The sequence below is a fragment of the Chaetodon auriga genome, chromosome 18 (assembly GCF_051107435.1).
Source record: "Chaetodon auriga isolate fChaAug3 chromosome 18, fChaAug3.hap1, whole genome shotgun sequence".
In the NCBI taxonomy this organism is placed as follows: domain Eukaryota; kingdom Metazoa; phylum Chordata; class Actinopteri; order Chaetodontiformes; family Chaetodontidae; genus Chaetodon; species Chaetodon auriga.
This window is the reverse complement of record NC_135091.1, coordinates 2,227,501-2,252,500: the sequence shown is the minus strand read 5'-3', so window position 1 is coordinate 2,252,500 and position 25,000 is coordinate 2,227,501. Positions and strand designations below refer to the sequence as shown.

The 25,000-nt window shown below is 46.7% G+C and overlaps 1 protein-coding gene across 1 annotated transcript in view; it reads right to left on the bottom strand.

Moving 5' to 3' along the window:
• galnt14 (UDP-N-acetyl-alpha-D-galactosamine:polypeptide N-acetylgalactosaminyltransferase 14 (GalNAc-T14)) overlaps positions 1 to 25,000 on the bottom strand; it is a 120,523-nt gene that overhangs the window by 19,139 nt on the left and 76,384 nt on the right. The window contains exons 3-8 of the mRNA XM_076756124.1: positions 22,303 to 22,401; positions 14,528 to 14,595; positions 11,845 to 11,910; positions 7,860 to 7,981; positions 3,493 to 3,580; positions 2,003 to 2,087 (exon numbers count right to left, since the gene is read on the bottom strand). Of these exons, the coding sequence (XP_076612239.1) occupies positions 2,003 to 2,087; positions 3,493 to 3,580; positions 7,860 to 7,981; positions 11,845 to 11,910; positions 14,528 to 14,595; positions 22,303 to 22,401 (528 nt within the window). The remainder of the gene's footprint in view (positions 1 to 2,002; positions 2,088 to 3,492; positions 3,581 to 7,859; positions 7,982 to 11,844; positions 11,911 to 14,527; positions 14,596 to 22,302; positions 22,402 to 25,000) is intronic.

The window sequence follows — 25,000 nt, the reverse complement described above, 5'->3', positions numbered from 1 at the left end:
TGTGAGGACCGATCCACTAAAACACTGCACAGCAGCTCTAACACCACAAGACCGGCTTTTACAAGTCTGGACATTTCATCATGATCCTGAGTCATGGCGGTGGCCTGGTACAGAGCTGGAAACTTCACACTTCTGCTCCGTTAATTTGACAGCGACAGTCACAGAGTGCATGAGAGCTGTGACGGTTCGGGTCAGGCCGGAGGTGGACGCCACAGGCAGAGGCAGCACACGACACGCAGGTGGAGACAGACCATCGTAATAAACGAGCTGCACATCTCCATGACACGCACACACGCACGCACACACACACACACACGCACGCACGCACGCACGCACGCACGCACACACACACACACACACACACACACACACACACACACACACACACACACCGCCAGCCGTCCATCTGTACGTGTTTAACACTCTGCCTCCACTCAGAAACACAAGCAGTAAGTCAGACAGTCTCAAGTTGGCACAGCGGTGAATCTGGGTTCCTGCCACCAATCTGACTTGCAACAGTGCCAAGATTTATTATTTATAACTGTGTGTGAGTGTGTGTGTGTGTGTGTGTGTGTGTGTGTGTGTGAGGCTTTGGCTCCTCTGCCTTCCTTTGTTTGTTTGTTCATCTCTCCAAAGCAAACCATTTGTCAGGCACTGATGATATGCTTTTCTGTAAACTTTCAGTAAGTGAAGTCTTTCACTGCAGCCCGGGGGGGGGGGTCGTCGCCCAGGGTAACGGGTCAAACCAGCGTTTCTGACTGACTGACTGACTGCTGACCGACAGCTCGGCCTCGGAGGAGTGCAGAGGTATTTATCATGTTCACAGTTAATTCTACTTTCATGCTTTGTAATCAGATCACATGCTGGAGCCTTTGGATACACTGACAGAGTGTAGCTCTGTTAGTACGTTTCATCATGTCATGACTGATACATGGACCTACACGATCAGATTTAACTTTGAAACCTCAAAATTCTACAAATAATGACAAATCAGATTGGTACATTTATCTCTGGAGCACTTCACTACCTGACTGACCATCAGTGCCTGTAAAGTGTGTTCAGACATGCTGACACACTGAAAACACACAGACAGAAACTTCAGTTAATTAAGAAGTCCGTTAAGAAGCCAAAAGGTATAAATCTCATATGCAGTCGAAGAAATGGACGGTTTGCGTTCTGTGTGTGCAGATGTTGTGTTGATGATGACGATGGCCTTGAACAACAATAACATGGAGTGAATCCCTGAACAGACCCGTTCAGTTTAAAACTGCAGGGCTCCATTAAAGACACTTCAAAACACTTTCTAACACTTTATATTTTATATGGAAAAACACGTTTTGGACATACGACATGCAGAGGAATATTTTATAATGAAAGAAACTGTCAACTGATTTAAATGAACGTCTTTGATAAAACAATATTCACGTCTTTTTTTCTCATCAGTCATGATTCTTGTGTGATCTCTTAGATTTAGTTTGAGTCTGATTGTTGTGCAAATGATAAATAAAGAACTTAATCTTACATGTAGACATCCTCCCTGTACAGTCCGTCTACACACACACACACACACACACACACACACACTCAGACCACATTTAGCAGCAATTAAAACTCTCCACTCGAGCTTGAAAATGGGAAGTGAAGACCAGGGTTAAACGCCCACGTCAAACCTTTTCTGCCAACTTTTTCTGTGTTTCTTGAACTTTCTGAGGAAAACTTGTTCGGCGAGCTGGAGAAGGAGGAACTTCGTGTGGTAGAAACCAGCTGGAGGTTTCAGGTTAAATGAAAGAAGAGAGGCTGATTCTGTCATGTCAGCTTGTCCTTTTGTCCAGTTTTCCTGTGGGTTCCTCCCTCGCTCCTGCTCTCCTCCTCTACTCCACCTCCTCCTCTCTGGTTTTCTACTTGTTTGCACTTTCTTAATGAGCTCCTGGGGTCTCTGTTGTACGTCTGTGTGTGCTGGCATCATATCGTGTGTGTGTGTGTGTGTGTGTGTGTGCGTTACTTGATTGGCTGGGTCGGGTCGGTCCGACGAGCTCTCTGTTCAGATGACAGCTGCTCCCACTTAAAATGGAGACTCCAATCGAAACCTGAGAGAGAACAAGTACACGTTATACTGGATATACAGAAATACTGTACTGCACCAGAGTTTTACTGCATTCAGATACGCGCTAAAAGATGGAGGAATTTACATCCAAACCAAACTTGACTGTCAAATTCATCATTTATCTGTTGTGATTCTGTGTTTGATTTCTGTCCTGTGAATTATCATTTGCTTTTTTTTGGTAATAATCCAGCTGTGGCAGCGTGTGTGGAGCAAGTGAACGTGTGTGTGCGTGTGCATGTGTGCGTTGGCGTGTGTGCCTGCTGATAAGGCAGTCCAGCAGGCCGAGGAGTTGCTGCCACAGCACTCCCATCCCCCAACGTGTGTGTGTGTGTGTGTGTGTGTGTGTGTGAGTCCATCTTACAACCATCTTTTTTACGTTATGAGCGACAGATTCATCTATAATTAAAATGTCCATTGTGAGCCCAACTATCGCCATCGATTCCTCTGAGTGTGTGTGTGCGAGGGAGGCGGACACAGAGATAGAGAGAGCCGTGGACAGGGCTATTATCAGCATTGATTGGCGGATCGCTGTTCCCAAGAGCAGAAGATTGGAATAAGACGGTCTTAATGGAAAGAGCGGACGAGCACCAGGCTCTCGGCAGAGTGATGGAGGAACAGCTGTGCTGCGCTCTGGTCCGTCATCAGGACATCGGCTTTCAGGTCGTCTGTGACTGCAGAACCTTGTCGAGCTCCTCGGACTCTCTGCTCGACATCGTCAACCTCCGGCACGACGAGGAGCGTGAGCCGGTACGGATCCGACTTTTAAACGCACTGCCTGATTTGCCTGCACAGACGGAGAAGCTATTTCTGGCATCCACCCTTTTCTAAGTTCATTTGCTCCCCAGACAGCGACAGGTGAGTGACAGGTGGAGCACTTCAAGGTGTGGACGGACATGAAATGTTTTCTGTTCGTTGGTTTTGACAGCGTTCCAGTGCGTTTGTGAAGTGCACTGTGCCGCAGTTTGGACAGAACAATAAAGTCTGGACTTATTTTAGTCCCAGGTGTTCTTACAGTCTGACATCCATCCACCAACACCGACGCTGGTATTCAACAAAACCTCATTCTACATTCAGCATTTTAAATCAGTCCAGGTCAGTTTGGGATGAATCCAGCTGTTCAGATTCCTCTCAGCTCACTGGTGAAGGACTACCCAGGGTCCCTCTGAGGTCCAACAAGCACCTCGAGAGTCATTGCCGGAAACAAACACCTCAAAAGTGGTTCACAGTCGAGCGCGCAGGTTCACGAGCTCTTCCTGAAGGACTCCTTCATCCAGCAGGAAGCTTCGGGGTTTCTCTCTGTCGTCAACAGACGCCTAAAGGTGCCTCTGAGCCACTTCTACCTCTCAGAGTGCAGATGTAGGTGGAGTGTGGAGAGAGTGTTCCCATACCTCCACGCAGATCAGCGGAGGCCGCCACGTAGGCAAAGGTGTCCATGTTGATGATGTCAATGACCGGGCTGACCACACGCGTCGGGTCCTGCACACACACACACAGAACACACACACACACAGGCGTTCATGAAGGGTTACAAAGAGTCCGGAGGGTGAATGTGTTCCCGTGTGCAGACCATCAAAGTCCACTGTGACTTAGTTTTCAGTCTGTGTGTGTGTGTGTGTGTGTGTGGAACAGGCCGTATATTATTATATATTCCAAGGTCATTATATTCCAGCACATTAAAAGGAATTTCAGCCATTCGGCACCAGCCGTGCACACAGAGCGTTCAGCGAGGTGAGAGTGACCTCTACCTCCGCCCGCCTCCATTCAGCCCCATTTCATTCACTTTGCCGGCATTAATGTCAGACTGTGGAGCCTTATGAAAATAAGAAATACCGAAATGAAATGAGAATTCATCAAGAAGCAGCTGAAAAAATGAATAAATGGCTGAACGGAGGCAAGAAATGTAAGCAGACGAGGACGCTGGCAGCATTCAAAGTCTTTTCTTCTGAGAGGCTTTTCATTTTATTAGCGTTGAGGACGAGACGAGGTCGAGACGGACGTGTCAAGGACACCTGACGGCAGGTCCCACTAAACGCTCTGGATGAACTTTACACTGCTTTTGGTGGAAAAACAAGCGAACAGATGAGCTGGATGAATAATAAATGCACATTTTTCTCCCTGTGCATTCAAATAAACACGTTGTTTATGTTACGCATGCTTCCAACTGGTTAAACTGGAATCTTGCTTTGATTCAGACCCCAGACTTCAAGAGCAGATAAACTCCACACTTAATGTGCAGACATGACATCTGCACAGACAGAAAGCAAATAAGCAAATTTCCCAAAATGTTTCCTTTAACTACTACAACAAAACACGGCAGAGTGCATTTACTTAGGCTCCTTAGTGTCTGAATAAATTACTATTTACAAGATCAAACCACATCAGCGGGTAAAGGATGAAGAGGCTGCTGTGTTAAGTGGCTTACTTATGTATGTGGATAAGTGCACATTTAAGTAGATTCAAAAGTGATGCTTCACACTCGCGGCTGCTGGATCTAACTGCGCTCTTGTTTCCGAAAACTCAAGCCCACAGATTCACAGACGTCACACAGGATGTACACAAGTGAGGAAATATAAAAATACTGACAGCTATCACTGCCAGAAAATGACTTATTTTTGCTCATATCACTCTGTACTGTTTAATCTTCCATAAGGCCATAAGACTCTTATGGATTTAGCTTAGTTATTGCCTCCTTAACCCATAAATAGAGTCCTAAATCCTTGTAAAAGTGAGAACTGGCAAAAAGTCTGCACTTGATTTCCCTCATATTTCTACCTTGATGGCACCATTTGCTCTTTACAAGGATAAAAGTACAAAACACACACACACACACACACACACACACACACACACACACACACACAAAAGCATGCCAGACTTGAGGTCCCTGTTAAATCACGGAGCGTCCCTCTATTAGTTTGGCCAAACGGCTGGATGCGTCTTCAGCCAGTGATATTACGGAGCAGGTGGAGCGGTTCTGGACCATTAGCCGCAGGGTCAGTGCAAGGGGACGCCGGCTGCATCCCTCCGCAGCTCCAGCCACATTACAAAGCACTGCCTCTGCTTTAATGGCTGCTGCGGTAATGACAGCGCAGCACTCGGGGTGAAGCATTCGCGACATTACTGTTGTAATTGGATGAGTGTTATTTTCAAATCACTGGGGAGCACTTTCTTAATTTCAGCCATTTCTTCTTTTTTTCCCCCACCTGATTTGAAATGAGGATATTTGATGACCGAGCCGAGAGGGGAGCTGACCCCGAAAGCATCCTGCATCATCACCGCCATCATCGTGAGCATCCTTCACGCGTGTCACTGGCGCTCGTGCTGGATTACAGAGTTCTTTACTGAACATCCTGCAGTGCGACCACAGCGCCATTACCACACAGTCATGATTCAGCAGGTGCAAAGGGAGCACAGGTGCCTTTAAGCTGCACTCTACACTGAGTTTCATCATTTCAGGCTGCTCTGAGTTTGTCCTCAAAACCTTTTTATCATTTCTGAGATGGCATCTTTTATCTTAAGCCAACAATTAAGCTCATGTGATAAGAACAAGTAGCTGAACACTGTGTGTGTGAGTATTAGCACACGCCTGATTTACAGTTTACAAGCGTAATCCTGCAGTGTTAGCTGACTAGTTTATGAGTCGCAGTGAGACCTGACCTGCCACTTATCTGTATTCAGCATTCAGTAATATTCAGTTTCCAGAGCTGCTGACAGTAATGCATCCTGTTAGTTACTGCTTTGATTAACCGTTTATAGTCTAATTATGTGGGTTTGTATTGATTACTGACGGTGAGGCTAATCATCAGCTAACAGTTTCAGCACAACACGACGCTCCTGATGAAACATGAACGCTTCCTTTAGCTTCCTTTTGATCAGTAACATTCACCCAGAAACAGCTGACTGTCTGGATGATAGGACCTCCTCTCTGTCAGCTGCCGAGTGTCTGCAGTGGGTCTATTGACAAGTTTCTCATCAGTGCGTTTAATGTTTAACATGTGAATTAAAGTCATTTCTGTGACGCTCTAACTGGTTCGTGTGTGTTGAAAATTAATCTCGATCACCCTCAGACTTTATTTTTATCATTTTATCAAAAACATCACTTACTCACTGATGATGATGATGATGACGATGATGATGGACACCTGACATCCCTCTCTATGAATCAATCACTACACACTCAGTTTTTTAACGTGTTCTCACTGGTTGAGACCTTTTATTTGCATCTGTGTGAGAACAAACAGTTAAACGATGATTAGTTTGTTCGACAGCATCGTGTTCCACCAGACTCAGACATGAAAGTGCCGTCGCAGCATCACGTGACATTTAGGATATGAACAATAAAGTTTAATTTGAATGAAAAAACAAAGCCTCTGTATGAAAACACCGTGAGCAACGAAAGCAAGTGGAGGCTGGAAGCTGGGCTGAACTTCAGCCCTCCATCAGCGAGACAGACAGTTATTTTGAGGGGAAGAGAACTTTATGGTGGTGTGTGTGTGTGTGTGTGTGTGTGTGTGTGTGTGTGTGTGTGTACCTGGATCAATACCTCATACATTTAAATCTAAATATATGACTGTAAAGTGACTGGACAGACAGTGACAGATGACTCTCCTACACACACGCACACACTCACACACACGCACAAAAACACACAAACACACACTCAAACCGTGAGGATGAATATGGATGATGGTGTGTGGTGGTTTTGCTTATTGATCGCTGCTCTATAGATGGAGATCAGAAGTCTTTAAAATGAGCAAACACAAGCGTTGACTGGGAGAAGGAGGAGACAGCTGAAAGAAATGGAAAGAAAAATAGGACAGAAGGTGGGAGGACAGGAGAGGAGTCGAATATGGTGATGAAAAGGTGCGAGGAGGTGTAAAGAGAGGGTAGGAGAGGACAGAGATGGATGCAGGAGAGGAAGAAAGGAAGGGAGAGGCGTAAAGAGAGCAGAGGACAGGTGAGGAAACGTGGGAGACAATAAGAGAGGAGGTGTGAAGAGAGAGGGAGGAGATGAGAGGAGTCAAGGGGGGAGGGGAGAAGAAAAGAGGAGAACGGAGGCAGTGACATCTGGAGAGAGGAGCAGAGAGGATGAGATTAGGTGGAAGGAGGAGGCAAGGAAGGAGGATAAGTGGAAGCAAATAGACAGCAGCCAGACAGCAGTAATGAAGGAGAACAGGCGGAGGTGAAAGGAGGTGCAGAGAGAAGGTTGGAGAAGAATGGAAGAGAGGTGAGGAGAGCGATGAGGACATGAAAGGAGAGGTGAGGACAGGAGGAAATGGGAAAAAGAGGAGAAGAGGTTCAAGGAGAGCAGTCAAATAAGGTGATAAAAAGGAGGAAAGGGAGGTGTAAAGAGAGAACGGAACTGACAAGTGGTAAAAGTGACACGAGGAGAAGAGGAGGTGAGAGGAAGAGAAGAGGAAGAGGAGCGACAAACAGAGGAGCGGGGTGAAGGAGAGAGTGCAGCACTTATTTCTTAATGAGAGGCAATCAGACCGACAGCTATTTTCTCCCATGGCGCTATTTCACCTCGACCACTGGAGTCACCACACGCACGCACACGCACACACACACACAGACACACGCACACGCACACACACACACACAGACACACACACACACACACACACAGACACACACGCACACGCACACACGGACACTCGATGCTTCTAAACACACACACAGACTGGTCTTCAAGGTTAGACCTGTGGAAAGTAGATTTAGTAGTCTGGAGTCAGGCAGGTGGACTGTGGTCTACCTGTTTGATCCTCTGCAGCAGGGGGGGCAGCCAGTCCTTGTTGACCTCACAGTGGCTGTCCAGGAAGGTGAGGACCCCGGCCCTCGAGGCATCGGCCCCTCGAACTCTGGACCTGATCAGACCTGAGGCACACACAGAAACATGAGTGTCCGTCCCTGTGGACTCACAGAGGAAACACCTGTAACGTTTCTGATCACATGACCTGATCTGACCGGACACCGAACAGAAACGACTCGTGCAATGTAAAAGTCGTGATGTAAATGCCTCAGATGCACCACGTGCACACACACATACGGTGCTTTGGCATCAAACCGCGAGGCGTCTCTGCGGTGCGTGCGCTCGGACGCGGCTGGAATCGAACACGCGGCCTCGTGTGGCCTTCAGCGCTCCTCTGGGCTGACGTGAAATCCTCCACTTCGCCGACTGAAATTGATTCTTTTCAGGGCGGCAGATCAGATAAGACGGTGTATGTTCAACTTTCACATTCACGAGCTGTGACTATCTGTTACACACACACACACACACACACACACACACACACACACACACACACACACACTCCTCCATCCTCCTCCCACACACGCAGACATCCAGGACAGAATACTTAGATACAGGAGGGGAATCGAACCCCTAACCTTGCATTGTTAGTGCCTTGCTCTGCCTATTGACAGCCCGTCTCTCTCTCTCTTTTACTCTCGCTCGCCCTCAGTCAGTCAGCAAAGGGGAAAATCGATGCGAGGCTCTTAGAGGCCCTGTCAGACATGGACACAACCTTTTAAAAGGCCCATCACATCCAGCATGTGTGTGTGTTAGAGCAAAGGTGTGTGTGTGTGTGTGTGTGTGTGTGTGTGTGTGTGTGTGTGTGTGTGTGGCTGAGAGAGAGGAAGGGAGTGAAGGTTAGTGTCAGGAAGAGAAATGTGTGTGTCTGCTGATTGTGGTTGTGCTGCAGAAAGGCAGAGAGACAGAGTGTGTGTTGTGTGTGTTCTGTGTGTGTGTGTGTGTGTGTGTGTGTGTGTGTGTGTTTAAATGGGCCTGTTAGGGAGGTCTCCCTGATGGGGGCCGCTGTTCTCTTCTATTTGGACTAAATGGTCTAATCAATACTCCCTGACATGGAGGCCTACTCTGCGTGTGTGTATGCATGTGCAGGGCTGAGTGTGCAGTCTTGTTGTGTGTGTCACCGCGCCGGTGTGTGGGTCTGTTGTGAGTGTGTGTCGTGACATTGTACGAGGGGCCGTGAAGTTTCACGCTGCTCTGTTAGGCCGAGGCTCAGCCAATTAAAAATCCCATTTCATCCTCAATAAGGCTTTATTTTCTGGATGGATGGACACACACACACACGCACGCACACAAACACACGCACAAACTGGACCCACATACAAGCAGGCACACAGATACACACTCACACAAGTGGACACCCATTAACTCAAATACACACACCCACACACACACACACACACACACACACACACACACACACACACACACACACACACACACACACAATGCGGGGCAGGCTGACTTTGTACGAGTGTTAATGCACGCTGATAACTCCTGACAGGCTCTACCTATCACAGCTGTGTGTGTGTGTGTGTGTGCTACTGTACTTTTGTATGTTTGTGGGGACGAATCAGAGTTCAGAATGGAGCGGGCGCGCCTGTCGGATCCTCGTGTGTGTGTCGTGTGATTGTGTGTGTATGTCACTGAAGACATGGCGTTTCAGCCTGGTGTGTTTTTATGGGCATTAAAAGACAATCAAGTCAGAAGGATTGTAGGCATGAACAAACTGATGAACCCTGTGTGTGTGTGTGAGTGTGTGTGTGTGCGTGTGTGCGCGTGAGATCAGCGTGACTGTGCTACAATGACATCCTTCAGGGACGACATGTAGACTCGTATTTTTCTGAGCAGCCTCTCAGAAGAGGCTCCTCAGTGTTTTCCACTTTAGTTTGCCACAGCGAGGAAGATGCTGCTCCAACTCCAAATAACAGCAATGACACGTCTGTAAATGTCTGTCTGTCTCCCTCCAGGAGAGCTGTGCTGAGGACGCCGTCTGAAGCGTCCTGGAGGATGGCGCTCGGGTGAAGAGGTTGGGCGTGGACAGGCAGAGCTGTGAGGCGAGCGGGCTTCACGCGTCTGTGTTTCTGCGCTGCGTAAACAGCAGCTCGTGTGGTTTTCAGGGGACGAACGAGCCGCACGAACAGGCTGCTGTAATTACAGCGCTGTGAGAGCGTGGAGCCGTGTGACGCCTGCTCCGGGAGTTAATCTTACGTTTCAGGTGTAACTCGCAGCTTTCAGAGAGATAGCGGCTTTTCGTGTTTCTTTGTATCCCCGTCAAACATTTCCCTGCAGTCGGAGGCGGAGGCGACACTCAGGAGCTGCTTCAGGTAGGGAAGAAACGGATTTCTGATCTTAAAGGTGGAGGATTCTGGAGACAGATTGTTGATATTTGAGCTCAACAGCCAATCAAATCCCACCTCTCTTCAGCGCTCCGTCAGGTGCTGCAGCCGTCACGACCTGGCCAGCTCTCATCCCCCTCGCCTGGTTTCACCTGCAGCTCATTGCCTCACGAGTCCCTCAGCACAGATGCCTTAACCCTTAACCCCTTAACCCTGAACAACATCCCAAATCCATCCCGCTAACAGCAGGGCTAAATCCAGAGCGTCTCAGGTGGAGTTATACAGGTAACGACATGGAAACAATGTGCGGTCTGCTGTGGCAAGTAAACTATTTGAACACAAAGTTGGCAAAGTAAGATTTGTGATTGTGCCTCGCTGCTGCGCTCCTCGTGGGCAACGACTCGAAAGAGGAAGAGCAGCACTGTGTTGAGTGGCTTCACTTTCCATTTACGGAGCCAGAGATGTGCGTGAACACTGGGTTTGTTCAGCTCACACACAGAACTGACAGGTAGGAAAACACAAGGACAAATTCACTAAATATGATAAAAACTCCATCAAATTAGAAAAATGGATTCAAAGCTACCAATGAGTAAGTGTGTTGCTCACTGGAGTGGCCATAGCCTGCCTCCAAAGAGTGATGAATATTGCTGAACTAAAACACTAAAACCTCAGAGGTTTTGTTATCTTCCACCTGCAGTCGATCACTTGGTTCTGTTCCTGTCATTAACCTTCCACCGTGATGTGAAATCGTCCACATGCCTGTTTCCCGTCAGGGTGGAGCTTCCTGTGAGTCCTGAGCATCAAAAACCGGCTTCGGCTCCTTGAAACTCTTGTGCATGCATCCAGAGTCGCCTGCAGTGGAAGAGCAGGAACCATTTCTGGCCTCTCATGGCGCATTTCCTTCCCAAAATGCTCACGACCCCGTCACATTATCGAGCTGTCATGTTAATTTGTGTTCAGCATTCATTTGTATTCTATATTTAAGAGCATGGAGGCAGCTCTGAATGGATTATACAGAGAGATGATGAGCATGCCCATGACGCATGACTGTATTAACATCCATATTTAGTGTGATTGAGGCATTAACTCTCCGCTCTCCTCTGGTTGTCACTGATGATTTTGCCATGTTATTTATGTATTCTGTTGATTTTACGCAGATTTTCTGGCGTCTCACAAAGGAAGGCGTCAAATCTCAGGTTGTGGACGAGCTTTTGAAATGGCGGTACATTTGGTTTGACTTCACGGACGACATCCTCCCTTCAGCAGCATTTCTTTCACGACGGTCTGCGTCTCTCTCTGCCTCTCTGGGCTCCGTTTCAGCAGCAGCTCCTGTCACTTCGATTCACTTCAGGTCATTTCAGTTCTGCGGCTCCATATGTAGCCAAAGATGAATGAATCAATTTCTCTTTACTCGCCGCCCGTCCGTTTGTCCGTCCGTCCGTCCGTCTGCGAGTGTGGCTTTATATGGAGATATGTTTAGGCAAAAGGGATGAAAAGGCCAGAGGTGTGTGCAGCTACATGAAACACACATGTATGCACACACACAAGCATCATGGGTAATTAAAGACGCACACACACGACTGTTGCCTCACCTTCTCTCTTGCTGTTGCGGATACATTTGACTTTGGGCAGTTTGATGAGAAGCTGGCAGTCACTTTCTGAAAGAAACGACAGGAACAATGAAGTCAAACCCTGAGTAATATCTAAAAGAAGCAAACAGAATATTGAGCGCTGTGTAATAAATCCTGATTATTTCTTGACTCTGGAGGGAAATTAGCAGCTCGTTGAAAAGCTCTGCAGCAGGACGGCGATGCGAAGCTTTCAGTTCGACAGCTCAGACATTTGTTTAGCTGCTGCTCAGCCGGCTGCGCGCTCCCCGCTGAATTTTTGAGTTGCATTAATGCATTATTTTAAATATAACTGTCTGCTGTGATGCATGTTCAAATAATACTCTGGTGGAAAGTGTCAAAAGAAAAAAGAAAAGGAAAGAGGAGAAAAACAGACCCGCTGGGATGTGAGTCATTTACACCAGTCAAATTAATGCTGAATACATGTTTAGGAACAACAGTGGCCTGTTCACAACATCAACATGAGGTTCAGTACAAATCCAACATTTCTGAAAGCTGCAATCACTCTTTGTAATTCTGAAACAATACGAAGAAATGAATAAATCTGATGACAGCTTGTGAAGGACTGCAGCACAAAGGTGCAAACACACGACACACAAACGCTGCTGGCACGAGTTCTTCAGGACTCTGACTCGTGCTGCGACGGCTCCTTCAAATGAAAACAACAAAAGAAAAGCCTGGAGTCGCACTCTGTAAAGGTTTAGAGGCCCTGAATGACTGAAAACCTCCATCAGAGCCCTTTGAACCAGAATGGACGCCGCAAACTCTTCATGAAGAAAGACGAGAAAACAAAAACAGAAGCGTTTTGACCTGTTCTGAGGGTTAATACATCAGAAAAGCTATTTTTTGACTGGGATTCAAAATCTAGTTTTCTCCCAAAACTAAAAGTTCAGTCACGACTCTCAACGTCAATATTTCAGTTATTCATTACAACAATATCTGGAACAAATCTGAGCGAGACGGAGTCTGAGTCCCCGAGCTCACAAGGCCAAAATAAGGATGAGCACACAGTAAAGAAATGCAGCGATGGGCCACGAAAACAGACTCAGACGCTCCTTCCTCATTGGTTCATCTGACTCCCACTTATCACAACAGACGTGGATGGAAACGTGCATTTATTCCCAATTTCTTCAATCGATTTTCTTGACCTTCCAAAAGGCTGCGAGCCACTCGGACAGAAATCTGTACATCCCTCATAGCAGCAACACTGATACCAGAGATCAAGAGAGGCAGAAACCCTCTGCTGACGTGCAGCAGGACGTCAAAGAAACAGAAAAAAAAAACAAAACGATTCATGCTCGGTCAAATATCCCAAAATAAATCACTGCAAGAAATTAGGATTACAGCCAAAGGCGAGGTATGAACGCTGTTAAATGACACACTGCTGCGTGGGAGGAGATGAAGGGAAGTTGTGTGCTTTCCGGCTCAGCCTTCACATTCAGTTGCAGGGTGATGCGTTCAAAGTGCGCAGGCTGCTGCTGATCACCTGCACATGTTCCATCCTCTGCTGACTGCATCTCTGCTGCTTCCTCGTCTGCCTGGATCCTTCCTTCAGAGTCTAAATCTGGCACTATTTAACCTTCATCACAAGGACTCTCACTCCTGCACATGTTCGCGCGGCACCATTGGTCCTGATTGGTTGTCAGGTTGGCTCAGCAGGTGTCTTTGATAATAGGACCTGGAGAGTCGGGTAGTTCTTTCACAGCACATGTTCTGCAAAGTTGGTCTTGCCAGGCTGGAATAATTGGTGTTCATGTTTCCTCCTCGCTGCTGCAAAGGAGGGTTTAAGTTTCTTTTTCTATCGAGTTCACGTCCGTGTTTGTGTGTTTCACCGACGACAAGAAGTGAAGCCTGAGACAAAAGACGAGGAACCAGCCAAGAGACCCGAAACTGGTGTTAGAGGGTTAGAGACATGACGTTTAGCTCAGCTGTGTGTCTTCATAGGCTGGTCTGCTTTGTGATGTGACAGTTAGTGTTCGAAACAAAGTGTTTTTACCTTGAAAACACACACACACACACACACACACACACACACACACACACACACACAGAATACCTGTCAGTGGATCAGCTAACAGCTGGCTTTGATCTTCTCGTTGGATGTGTTGATAATGAAGAACAACCTTCACCACGGCCTCCATCAGAAGAATCCAAACAGTCAAATCATGTCCGTCTCACTGTTTTCAGTTTGTTCGTTTGTGTCTCTCTGGGGACAGAGCGGACATAGCTGCAGGCGAGACACACTGTTCATGCGCAGCTCATCGGTGTCCCCCATGACCCAGAATGGAGGTCTCTTTTCATCTTCATTGTAATCCTGAAACTGTGGACCCAGCTGCTGTGGACACATTCATCCCTCTGACCTGTTATGTAGGTCTCATCTCTGTTATCTCTGACCTGGAAGAGACCTGGAATGTGTGTGTGTGTGTGTGTGTGTGTGTGCGCATTAGTCATGTTGTGGGGACTCACCTTCCTTATGAGGACAAAACGCAAGTCCACACAACTTCAATCATTGAATTTTAGACTCCAAGAAATGAATGTAACTCTATGATATGTCCCAAAAAGTAGTGATGGAAACACGAGGTGTGTGCGTGTGTGCATGTGTGTGTGTGCGTGCCTGCGTGCACATGCGTGTCCAGCTGCAGCTCACCGTCATCACTGAAGTCATCCACCAGAATGATCTCATGGATGAGATGAACCGGAGTTCTGTTCAAAACACTGGAGAGACAGAAGGAAAATATTAGTCTCAAACAAGCATTAATGCATGTGACACACACAGAGGGCTGATGAGTAAATGCCAGCCTACGCACACACACACACACACACGCTCAGCTGCTCATGAATCCATTATGTACCCACTGCACGCCATATGAAACAACATATTGAAAATGTCAGCCCAAATTCCTGTTATGAAAATGTATGACGTGTCGCCTCTAAAAAAGTGTTTCATTAAAGAGGGAGATTGAAACATAAAAAATTCATAACTTTTACTGGAAGAAAATAAGAAAATGTGTTTTGTTCTGGGTTGGTTTCTGCTCCGCTTTATTTCATTATTTCGACTCTTCAATAACCTCTGTGTTCATCATCCCCTCTGGATGAGGCCAAGGAGGGAGGGAAGACACGGGGGGGCAGGTAACAGAGGGAGGACGAATGAGAGGAGAGACAGATGGCAGGAGGGAGAAGGAAGAAGAGAGGAGGAAGGTTAGGTCAGGGGGTGGAGGAGTAAAGATGGAAGAAATGAAGCAAAAAAGAAAGAAAAAAGGAAAAAATGAAAGTAAGGAGAAGGAAAGGAGGGAAGTAAAGCAGAACAGAGCAAATGAGACGGAAGGAGACGGAATAAAAGGAGGTGAAAGAAACGGGGAGGGAAGAGGACGAAGAGATGCCAGGGATAGTTGGAGGCAATAAAAGAATGATGGAGGAGAAAGGGGGGTGACAGATGGAGGGGGAGATTATGGAAAGAAAGACAGAGGGAGGAAAGGAGAGGAAAACAGGAGGAAGGAAAAGGGAGGAAGAGGGGGGAGAAGGAGTGTTGGGGATGGAGAGGAGGAAGAAAAGGAAAAGACCGTCTTCCCGGTTAGAGAAAAGAAAACTGGAAAGGGAGCACAGACAGAGAGGTGGAAGGAGAGAGGGGAGCAACCTGGAGGAGTGAAGGCAGAGAGGAGAAAGTGAAGAAGGGAGCGAGGGACGGAGGGAGCTGAAGCCCATAATGTAGGAGGAGGAGGTGTGGGGCTAAACTATGAGTCTCTGAGGCACCGGACCCCGTCAGGAGGGATGATGAATGCAGGGAGGGAGGGGGAGGTGGGGGGAGATGAAAGAGTGAGGGATAATAAGGAGGAGACAGAGAGAGAGAGAGAGAGAGAGAGAGAGAGAGAGAGATGGCAGGCTAGTAAGGGAGACAAATAACCCTGATTGTAACTCCTTCGCTCTCTCCGTGGAGTCGAGGAGCAATCAGGAAAGATGGATGAACGGATTGATGGATGAGAAGAAGGGAAGAGGAGGAGGAGGAAGGGGAGGAAAGGTGTGGGGCAAGAACACAAGAAAGAGAGATGGAGGGAGGGATTAGAGGAGAAATTAGGTAATCAAGTAGAAAGTCAAGAGTGTATTTATCTCATTAGGTCCCATTAAATCCTCCACTGGATGCATCCATCCATCACTCCATCATCCCTCCATCCCTCCATCCATCCATCCATCACTCCATCATCCCTCCATCCCTCCATCCATCCCTCCATCCCTCCACCCATCCATCCCTCCATCCATATATTCATCATCCATCCATCCATCCCTCCATCCATCCCTACATCCATATATTCATCATCCATCCATCCATCCCTCCATCCATCCACCCCTCTATCATCCATCCATCCATCCATCCCTCCATCCATACATTCATCATCCGTCCGTCCGTCCGTCGTATAGTGAGGCAGACATGCACAGATGGATGGATACAATCTCTTTTCATTCTCTTTTTCTTTCTCTCTCCACCTCCTCTCCTCTCTTTCACCACCTCCCTGCCTCTCCCTCTTTCTCTCTCTCACACTCACACACACACACACACACACACACACACACACACACACACACACACACACACACACACACACACAGGAGTTCCCATTCTCTGGTTCACAGGCCAGTAGCTTTGAGGCTTAACCTCCCCTCAGGCGTGCTGAGGGAGAAGCTATCTCCAGCTCACAGAAAATATTATCACCGCTGACAATACCGCAGTCGGCTGCCACAGAATAGCAGCTCTATATCTGCGCCGCTCATTTCCAACACTCTATATATCAATTTTAGGGGGAATTTTTTGAAAAATTTTCATTACCTACAGCTGCCATTTGGAGAGCGCTTTCATCCAAAGTGCCTTGAGAGCGTGCATTTTTAGAGCTGCATGTGTGGCCCCCGGTGGGAATTTCACCCCGACTCTCCGCGGCTGCGGCGCTGATGCGAAATGGGCGCCACAGTCGTGCAGACCGCCGGGGTGAATGGTTCAATTCCCGCAGGAGAAAGCCACGCTCGGCTTGCGTGAGCTCGGCAATTTGGATAAAAGCTGCTATCAAAATGCAGAGTTCTTCAAAGACCTGAGTGGAAACAACAAGTCATGTCACAGCCTGCCGTCGGCCATGTTTAGCTCCTCGGCCCTTTGGCGGCGGCTCGGGAAGGTGACGGGATCATCAGCGACTCCACCTCATCAGCGGTTAACAGGCAGGATTCTCCCTGTTCAATTAATGGCTGATACGTTCGGTCGATTCGTGTCCCGTCCGTTGGCAAAGACCAGCGATCTGTCCACCGTTCACCCTGTTTCTTGCCAAGTGCATGCTGGGACAGGGTCCAGTTTGAAGAACGGACAGATGGACGGAGAGTCAACTCGCTCACTAACTGTAGCATCAGGCTGGCTAAATGTGAGACAGGTGGATGGTTTCGACTCGGTTCCTCTCAGTGTCAAGACTTAACTGCGACTTGCAAACAAATGATGAAGACATGAGAACACATCCAGAAGAAGCTTTAGCTCCGTTAGTCTCTGTTCTGCATGCTGACAGCTGATTTGTTGAATTAGCAGTGAAGCCAGTGTTAACAGTCTGCTGTCTCTGGCTGAGCTGCCTCAGACAGGACTGCAGGACCAGTCTCCGGTTTGAAAGCATCTCATTGGCTGACAGTTCGGTGCTCTGTCTGAACGCGTGACGCAGCCACAGAACCTCGATTACAGGTTTCAGATGGTCTTGCCTCTCTGCTGCTGGATTTATGGATTTATTTACACCTGAGGAGTGATGCTTTCAGCTGTTGTGAGCGAGACATCTTCTGCTCTGCTGGTCACTGTGAAAACACTCTGCCCTCGCTCCTTCATGTCTGCGGGTGTGTTGTTTTTACTCTGACTGTAAATCAGAGGCCAGATTGCTTTTCTCTAACTTCATTCACTACAGGTGAGGAGTCAGATTAGCTTCTACTGTTCCTGCAGTGTTACCCTCTGCTCTGGGTACGTTTGCTGCTTTTTATCCTCTCTGCAGCTTTCCATCTTTCTCTGCTCGTACCTCCGCTCGGTTCCCTCCCTCTTTTCTCTTCTCTCTCTGCCTGATTGGTTCGCTGACAGCCAGTTCTTCCATCCTCCACCTGGCTGGAGTAATTCATCACTCCTCTCTCTCCACCCCTGCATCCACCAGTGTTTCCACTCATCCATATCCCTCCATCTTACTCCAGAACGAATTTCTCTATCAAGACCTCTGACAGGAAAACGAGTGAATTATACCATAAGAATGAAACATCCGTTATTTAAAAAAAAAACAAAAAAAAAAACTCCCTATTTATTCCTGAAGACATCAAGACATTTTAAAAACATGTAGCAGGAACATCAGCTCTTAAAAACTCAGATTTAGCCTTTTAAAACTACACGCTGCACCATTTCCAGGGCGCGTTAAATCTTTCTGGCTCTGACAGAAAACCTTTCCCAGCAGATCCAAAGAGGCTGAGGAAGTCCTGATTCAGCCGCTCACTGCGTTCACTTCTGTCTAACTAGCTCTGATGCATTATGTCGTATATCTGCAGCCAGTAAACACTGTCTCATCACTGCTGATCTACAGCGCCGTGCACCAGCCCCAGCCTGGGGTCAAAAGGCCAGTTTGTCCACATCAAATTCAGTCTTATCGCTGCACATCTCGCTCATTACCGCCTGATGACGTTTATTCAGCGGAGACCGTGTGTGTGAGCTCCTCAGTGATAATCTGATGCCTCATACAGGCACTGAGCGCCACAGACAGACTCACTGACGGTCCGTCAGATCAGAATCCTCTAAATCCTGTCTAATATTGTCCAACATTACAGCTGAAGCTGCACACGTTTGCACATGTTTTTCAGCCCACTGGACAAAATCTGTGAAGAATCAGTGAAAATGTTTCAGCTCTACAACACATTTGCTCTGATTAGCACCCTGAAGGTAGAAACACTGAGACAGAAAGGAAGACGAGCCGGGTGCGACGCGGCGGCTCTCAGATAAAACAGTGAACTTGCAGGAGAAAGCTGCGACCATCAATCTGCCTAATGACCTCCTCCTAATAAATCCTGAGTGATCAGCTGTAGAGGAAGTCATCCGGACTCTGAACGGTGCGTTTTTAGCTCCACTGAATCAGAAAGTGCTGAGCTGGTGCTGAGAGAGGGAGAGACCTCTCCCTCCACCTCTTTCTCCCATAATAATGGAAGCTTTGCAGCTCAGGAGGCTGTTTCACACACACACACACACACACACACACACACACACACACACGCAGAGTCAAAACAAACTAAACCCATTAAAACCAATATGTCCTCAAAAGCGCCACGTCTCTCTTCTCTCTCGCCGCTCTTTCTCTCCTCGTCCTCGCCTGCTTATCTCTCGCCCGGCGGAGTCGGAGAAGATGAGATCAATTTTCGGATCAGAGCTTGATTAAATATCGACAAGCCGGCTCTCCCTCAGAAAGCAACTCTTTGATCATGAGATGAGAAGCTTTCAAAGTGCCCATCATTGTCTCAGAAATCAAACTTATTAAAGTTCGGCCTGCATATCGTCGAGCCCCAAAGCGCACAAAACTCCCAAATTACAGCCCTTTCTAATGTAATTGTAGGCATTCAGTACACTCTCAGTGTTTTCAGAGTCCCCGCAGCACAGCGTGATTGCAGATAGTAAAAAGAAAACTTATCCAGCTATTATCTGGCTATTCAAGTTGTTTTTTCTGCTTGAAAACCGACGCTTGAAATTAGATTGCAATTTTTTGCTGTCTCCGACTAAACATCTTTCAAAGCCTCTTAGAAAAGTTTCAGAACAAAAATCTCTTGTAAACTTTTTGGCTATGATCCAGTGAAGATTGGAGAATAAGCAGATTGACGTTTTTCAGAAGTATTCAGCCATGAAGAGCGATGACGGAGGCTTTTTCTCAGCACTTTGCTTCACATTAGCACAGTCTGACACCACCTCTGCTGTTGGTTGTTGTGCAGGTTAATCAGTAACAGCAGCCTCTCTGACAACGGGGACATTAGCCGTCTGTATTAGCAGGTTGCTTCTTTCTTTTCTTCAAAACACATTTGTTTCTGATGCATTCATGTGCTTGTTGAAAACTCGGAGGTGTTTGAGAGCGATCTGCAGAAACCACGCAGAGGAAGGGTGTGTGTATGATGCAGGTTTACACCAAAAAATGCAAACATTTCTATTTGAAATCACTGCACTCATAACAAAACACCGTGTCAATAACACAGCTGAAAGCCAAGTAATGGACTCCAGGCTCTGGGTCACGTTCGCATCACATTTTTGGCCCATGCGAGACTCCAGAGCCGCTGTTTTCATGCAAATTACAGCCGAGTGCAGGTTGTCTGTTCTGTCTGTGTGTGTTTATCGCGACATGCAGCATCCATGCAGGCGAAGGCAATGATTTTAAGCAGACAGCCGGTCGTCTCCTCAAACTGCAGCACCATCAGATCATAAGTTCAAAAATAAATAAATAAAGGTACAAGTACAAGTTGTACTTTAAGTGTACTGCACTAAAACCAGTGGCTGCCTGCAGGTCGGAAAATCAATGGAAGAATTGATGGCTTGCTTTGGGTCAGCAGTAATGTAAATTACACACAATTTGCAGTTAATGGGCCAAAACCTGCAAAACCACACGACGGTCCATCCTTCCTGAAGCCACGTGAAGCTCAGATCCAGCCCACCGGACCTGTGACCTCTGACCTCTGCGGACTTTAAGAACCACCCATGAAGCAGCGAGTTCACTCTTTTCTACTCAAGCAGAAGAAACGTCGTCTAAAACACAAATAACTGCTCGGCTTTTCAACATTTGCAAACTCCACGAAACAGACGGGTTGCTCCACACTCAGCGTCTCATTACTCATTACATCACGACTTGCTCTCGGTTGGCTGTTGCTGTTGTCAGCTGTCGTCTTCTGATTCACCGACGCGTGAAAACGCTGTAAATGTCAAGCGAGCGCTTGTAAACTGAATTTGGTCGTCAGTCAGCCTGCACAGACGCCAGGTGAAGCATTTCTCTTTAACTGGACACTGTGTACCAACCTGCTGCTCCTTTACTCAGAAGTAAAAGCAGAAATGGAGCTCGAAACAGTCAAATATCAAGAGGAGACGTGAAACTGATCCGATCCATTCGACACACACACACACACACACACCTTCGTGCACCTGCTTCCGTTCCCTTCTTATGTGCACCTGAGTGCAAACGAGATTCCAAAGATTCAACTTCGCTGGCACTAAATAAGCAGCTTTAACTGGAAAGACTGGGAAGCCTGTGGACACACATTTATCATTTACTGCGTTCAGAAGTGCAGAGCGAGAGGTTCGTTTTATGTTTCATGTCAATCAGGGCGTGTAACAGACGTGACGACAGGTGACAAACATGGAGGACGATCGGCGTCAAATAAAGTTCGCAGAGATACAGAAGCCTCAGAGGATCCTGCTGAGATCAAATGTTCAGAACTCACAAACTCCAAATAAAAACTCCAGCTCCAAGTCACCACCAGCAACCAATACACACACACATGCACACACCCACGCACACACGCACACACCTCCAGGATTTGGCCTGGGTTCAGCTCATTATACCAGTCAGTCAGCAGGGACGGTCTCCTTACTATCACAGAGGACACTGTGTGTTTTGTGTGAATGAGTGTGTCAGTGTGTTTTTACGTCTGTGTGTGTGAGCGTGTGATTTTGTGTGTCTCTGTGTGTGATTTTGTGTGTGTGTGTCCTCCCCTTCAGTCCTTCTCAAAGCTCTGCAGTTTTCAACCAATTAAAAGACAATCTGTCTCCCTGAGCCCCTCTGCTCCCTTTGGCTCTGGCTCGCTGTATGTAAGTGTTGCTGTGTGTGTGTGTGTGTGTGTGTGTGTGTGTGTGTGTGTGTGTGTGTGTGTGCGTGCGTGCGTGCGTGCGTGCGTGCGTGTATTGTATATGTGTACAGCAACCTGCTGATATCATCAAACTGAAAGACAGAACGATGGTTCAGAGATTGAGGGTCAGGAGATTAAATGTGTGTGTGTGTGTGTGTGTGTGTGTGTGTGTGTGTGTGTGTGTGTGTGCGTGTGTGTAGGTTGTTATTCTGCTGTACTATTGCTGCATCTCCACTGTAACTTTTGGAAGAAGTTTGTGAAGATACAAGTTTGATCAAAGTGTTTCACTTCTGTACAGAAACAAATCAGACCTGATGGAAATAAATGATTAAATAAATGATAAATAAATGATTAAACAAATTAAATGAACAGAAATACTGCTTTCGTCTCTTGAAGTGTTACAAGATGATGAAAACACAAAGCCAGCTCTTCAAATTTAAGTTTGATGAACCTTAATGAAAATAAAAAAACCCAAATAACAAAATACAAGATGGATTTTTTTCAAAAGTTTCACCATTGAGCCACATTGTCTAATGTGTGTGTGTGTGTGTGTGTGTGTGTGTCTCTTACCTCCTGATGGTGCGCAGTAGGGTGGATCTGGCCTCGTTGTGGAAGGTGATGATGATGGAGGTTGGAGGAAGATCAGAGTCGTAATGAAGAGTGGTGCACCTGCGGGGGGGGGGTGGAGAGAGAGAGAGAGAGAGCGCATGATTGAACGTGGCTTCAGACCCCATGTGAAGGTACATTTACCACAAGATGCAGATTCTCTTCTAAAATAAAAGTACCATCTGGTGGTGTCATATATTCATATATTTCTCTTCCTCTTCTGTTGCAAAGAAACTAAACCTGATCGTTAGCAAAAGCTCCGAAATTAAAAATCCAAGTTGAAAAAAGAAAACTAAAGTTTTAACCAGTGTGGCAACATGAGCCATGAAGCTGCTGTTCACGCTGGTTAATACAGGGATAACACACACACACACACACACACACACACACACACACACACACACACACACACACAGAGCGAGAGTGACCAAGTCATCAGACCTGTTGAAGATGAAGTATAGATAACCAGCCAGAAGCTCATTAAAATACACTACTTAGCTCTGTGTGTGTGTGTGTGTGTGTGTGTGTGTGTGTGTGTGTGTGTGTGTGTGTGTGTGTGTGTGTGTGTGCTGCCTTCGCTGGGTCAGCAGCCTTTTCTAGCAGCGCACACACACACACACACACACACACACACACACACAGTGTAATGAGAAGACTGGCCTTTAGCTATCAGATTGATGGATTGGTGACATTTTCAAACAGAAACCGTCTGCTTTTTCTGTTCTGGCCTTCATTTTTAAAAACCTCACCTTCCTCAGACGTGTGTGTGTGTGTGTGTGTGTGTGTGTGTGTGTGTCACTGCACCATTAGCCATCTTAACACCTTCTCCTCTGCTGCTCGTCTAATCCAGCATTGAGGAATATTCACTTAAAAACAATGACAGACGGTTTCATCGGTTTCCTCATTTTCTCTCCCTTTGAAACGAGCCTGTGTTACAACACACAAACCGAAAAAAGACAAAATGTCAAATCTATTTTCTCGACATCAGCAAATACGAAATATGAGGCATCATTCATAAGAAGGATCAAACTCGAGCAGGTTCACGAACATCGCCGACTAATTAACAGAACTTCATCTGGTTGGAGTCTGAGGTCACCTGATCATCTGAGCTCCTAAAACACACAGTGAAAGATGTCATAATCCAATTTATAAGATTAAAGTCTGAGCTTAAATGAGCTTTATTCACTGTTTGTAGTCACAGAAAAAGATTAAAAAAGTCTTATTTTCTTGAGGAGAATGTGGGAACATTCAGTCATTTCATTCCTGTGGAGACAAAACAAACGACTGTCGAATGACGACAACAGTCAGCTGACACGATCGGCGTTACGTCAGGTTTTTAAACGCTTTCAGAGGCAAAGCGGCCTTCTTCCATGATTTTCTACAAAAATCGTAGTTTTTCTGCACTACTTTTTGTCACCTAAGCACAGTCCCATATTCACCACCAACATGTTCTTGGCTCGCCCCCAAGAAAAGTTCTCTGCTGGAGCCCCACTTTGTAGCTTAGAAAGATATTTTCCACAGATAGCGTTTAGCTCGTGTTGCTCAGAGCTAAGAAAACCTGTCTCCCCTTCGGTCCTTTGAAATAACAGGACGCCAGAAACACGCTGAGTCGCAGTGATCAGGGAGGAAACTCATAAAAGGCCGAAATCTCTATGAAGTCTGGCCAGTTCAGATTAAACATGCAGCTCAGAAAACATGTTTTCTACATGAAGTTCCACAGCAAACACTTCTGTATGACAGGAGCTGAAAAGCCCCAGAGCGTCCATCAGCACGTCCTCGAGCCGAACATTGAGCCACCTCCTGCGATTTGCCGTGGGGTTAGAACACGAGCTCGACTCCTAATTTGTTGTATTAACAGGTCGGCGCGCAGCGTCAGCCGCTGCACACGAGCACCCAGCTGTGAAATAATACCATCAGCACCTCATTAACTCGCAATTTGATTTTTTTAGTTTGGAGGCGCCATGATTAAGTGGGGAAACAATATCGGCGAAGCAGATTAAAGGATGCAGAAACTCAGAGTCGTGCTTTTATTGTTGCGGTGTGTGCAGAGGGTTCGGTGTGTTGCTCAAGGGCACGTCGGCCGGTGGTCCTGACGTTGGACGCTGTTTGGAAACCTCTCTGTCCTTTTCCTTTAGTCTTTGTCTTTCACTCTTCTCTTTCATCACCATCTCTCATCCTCACGTATGTTTCTGTCTTCTGACGTCTTTCATTCCTTCGCTCTGTCGTCTCCTCTTGTTCTTTATTTCTTTCAGACTTTCGCTCCTTCCATATTTTTCTTTTTTCCTTCACTTTCTTTAGTTCATCTTTCTTGTCTTATTTCTCAATCTTTTTCTACCTGAAAACATTTGACAGACTGATGAAATTAAACACAAACTGAAGACAGAAACCATGACCTAAAACACACACACACACACACACACACACAGACACAGACACACACACACAGATTTTCTAAATTGAAGGCCAAGGTGAGCAGAAGCACTTTTTTCTCTTTCTTTGCTTCTTCATTTCTTCTGTCATTCTCTCTCTCTCTCTCTCTTTCTCTCTCTCTCTCTCTCTCTCTCTCTCTTTCTCTCACAGTCAGAATAGGAATATGCGCTGTATATATTTGTCATATCATTTCCCATCATGCCCCTCTCTGCCTCCTCCAGCCCTCTATCTC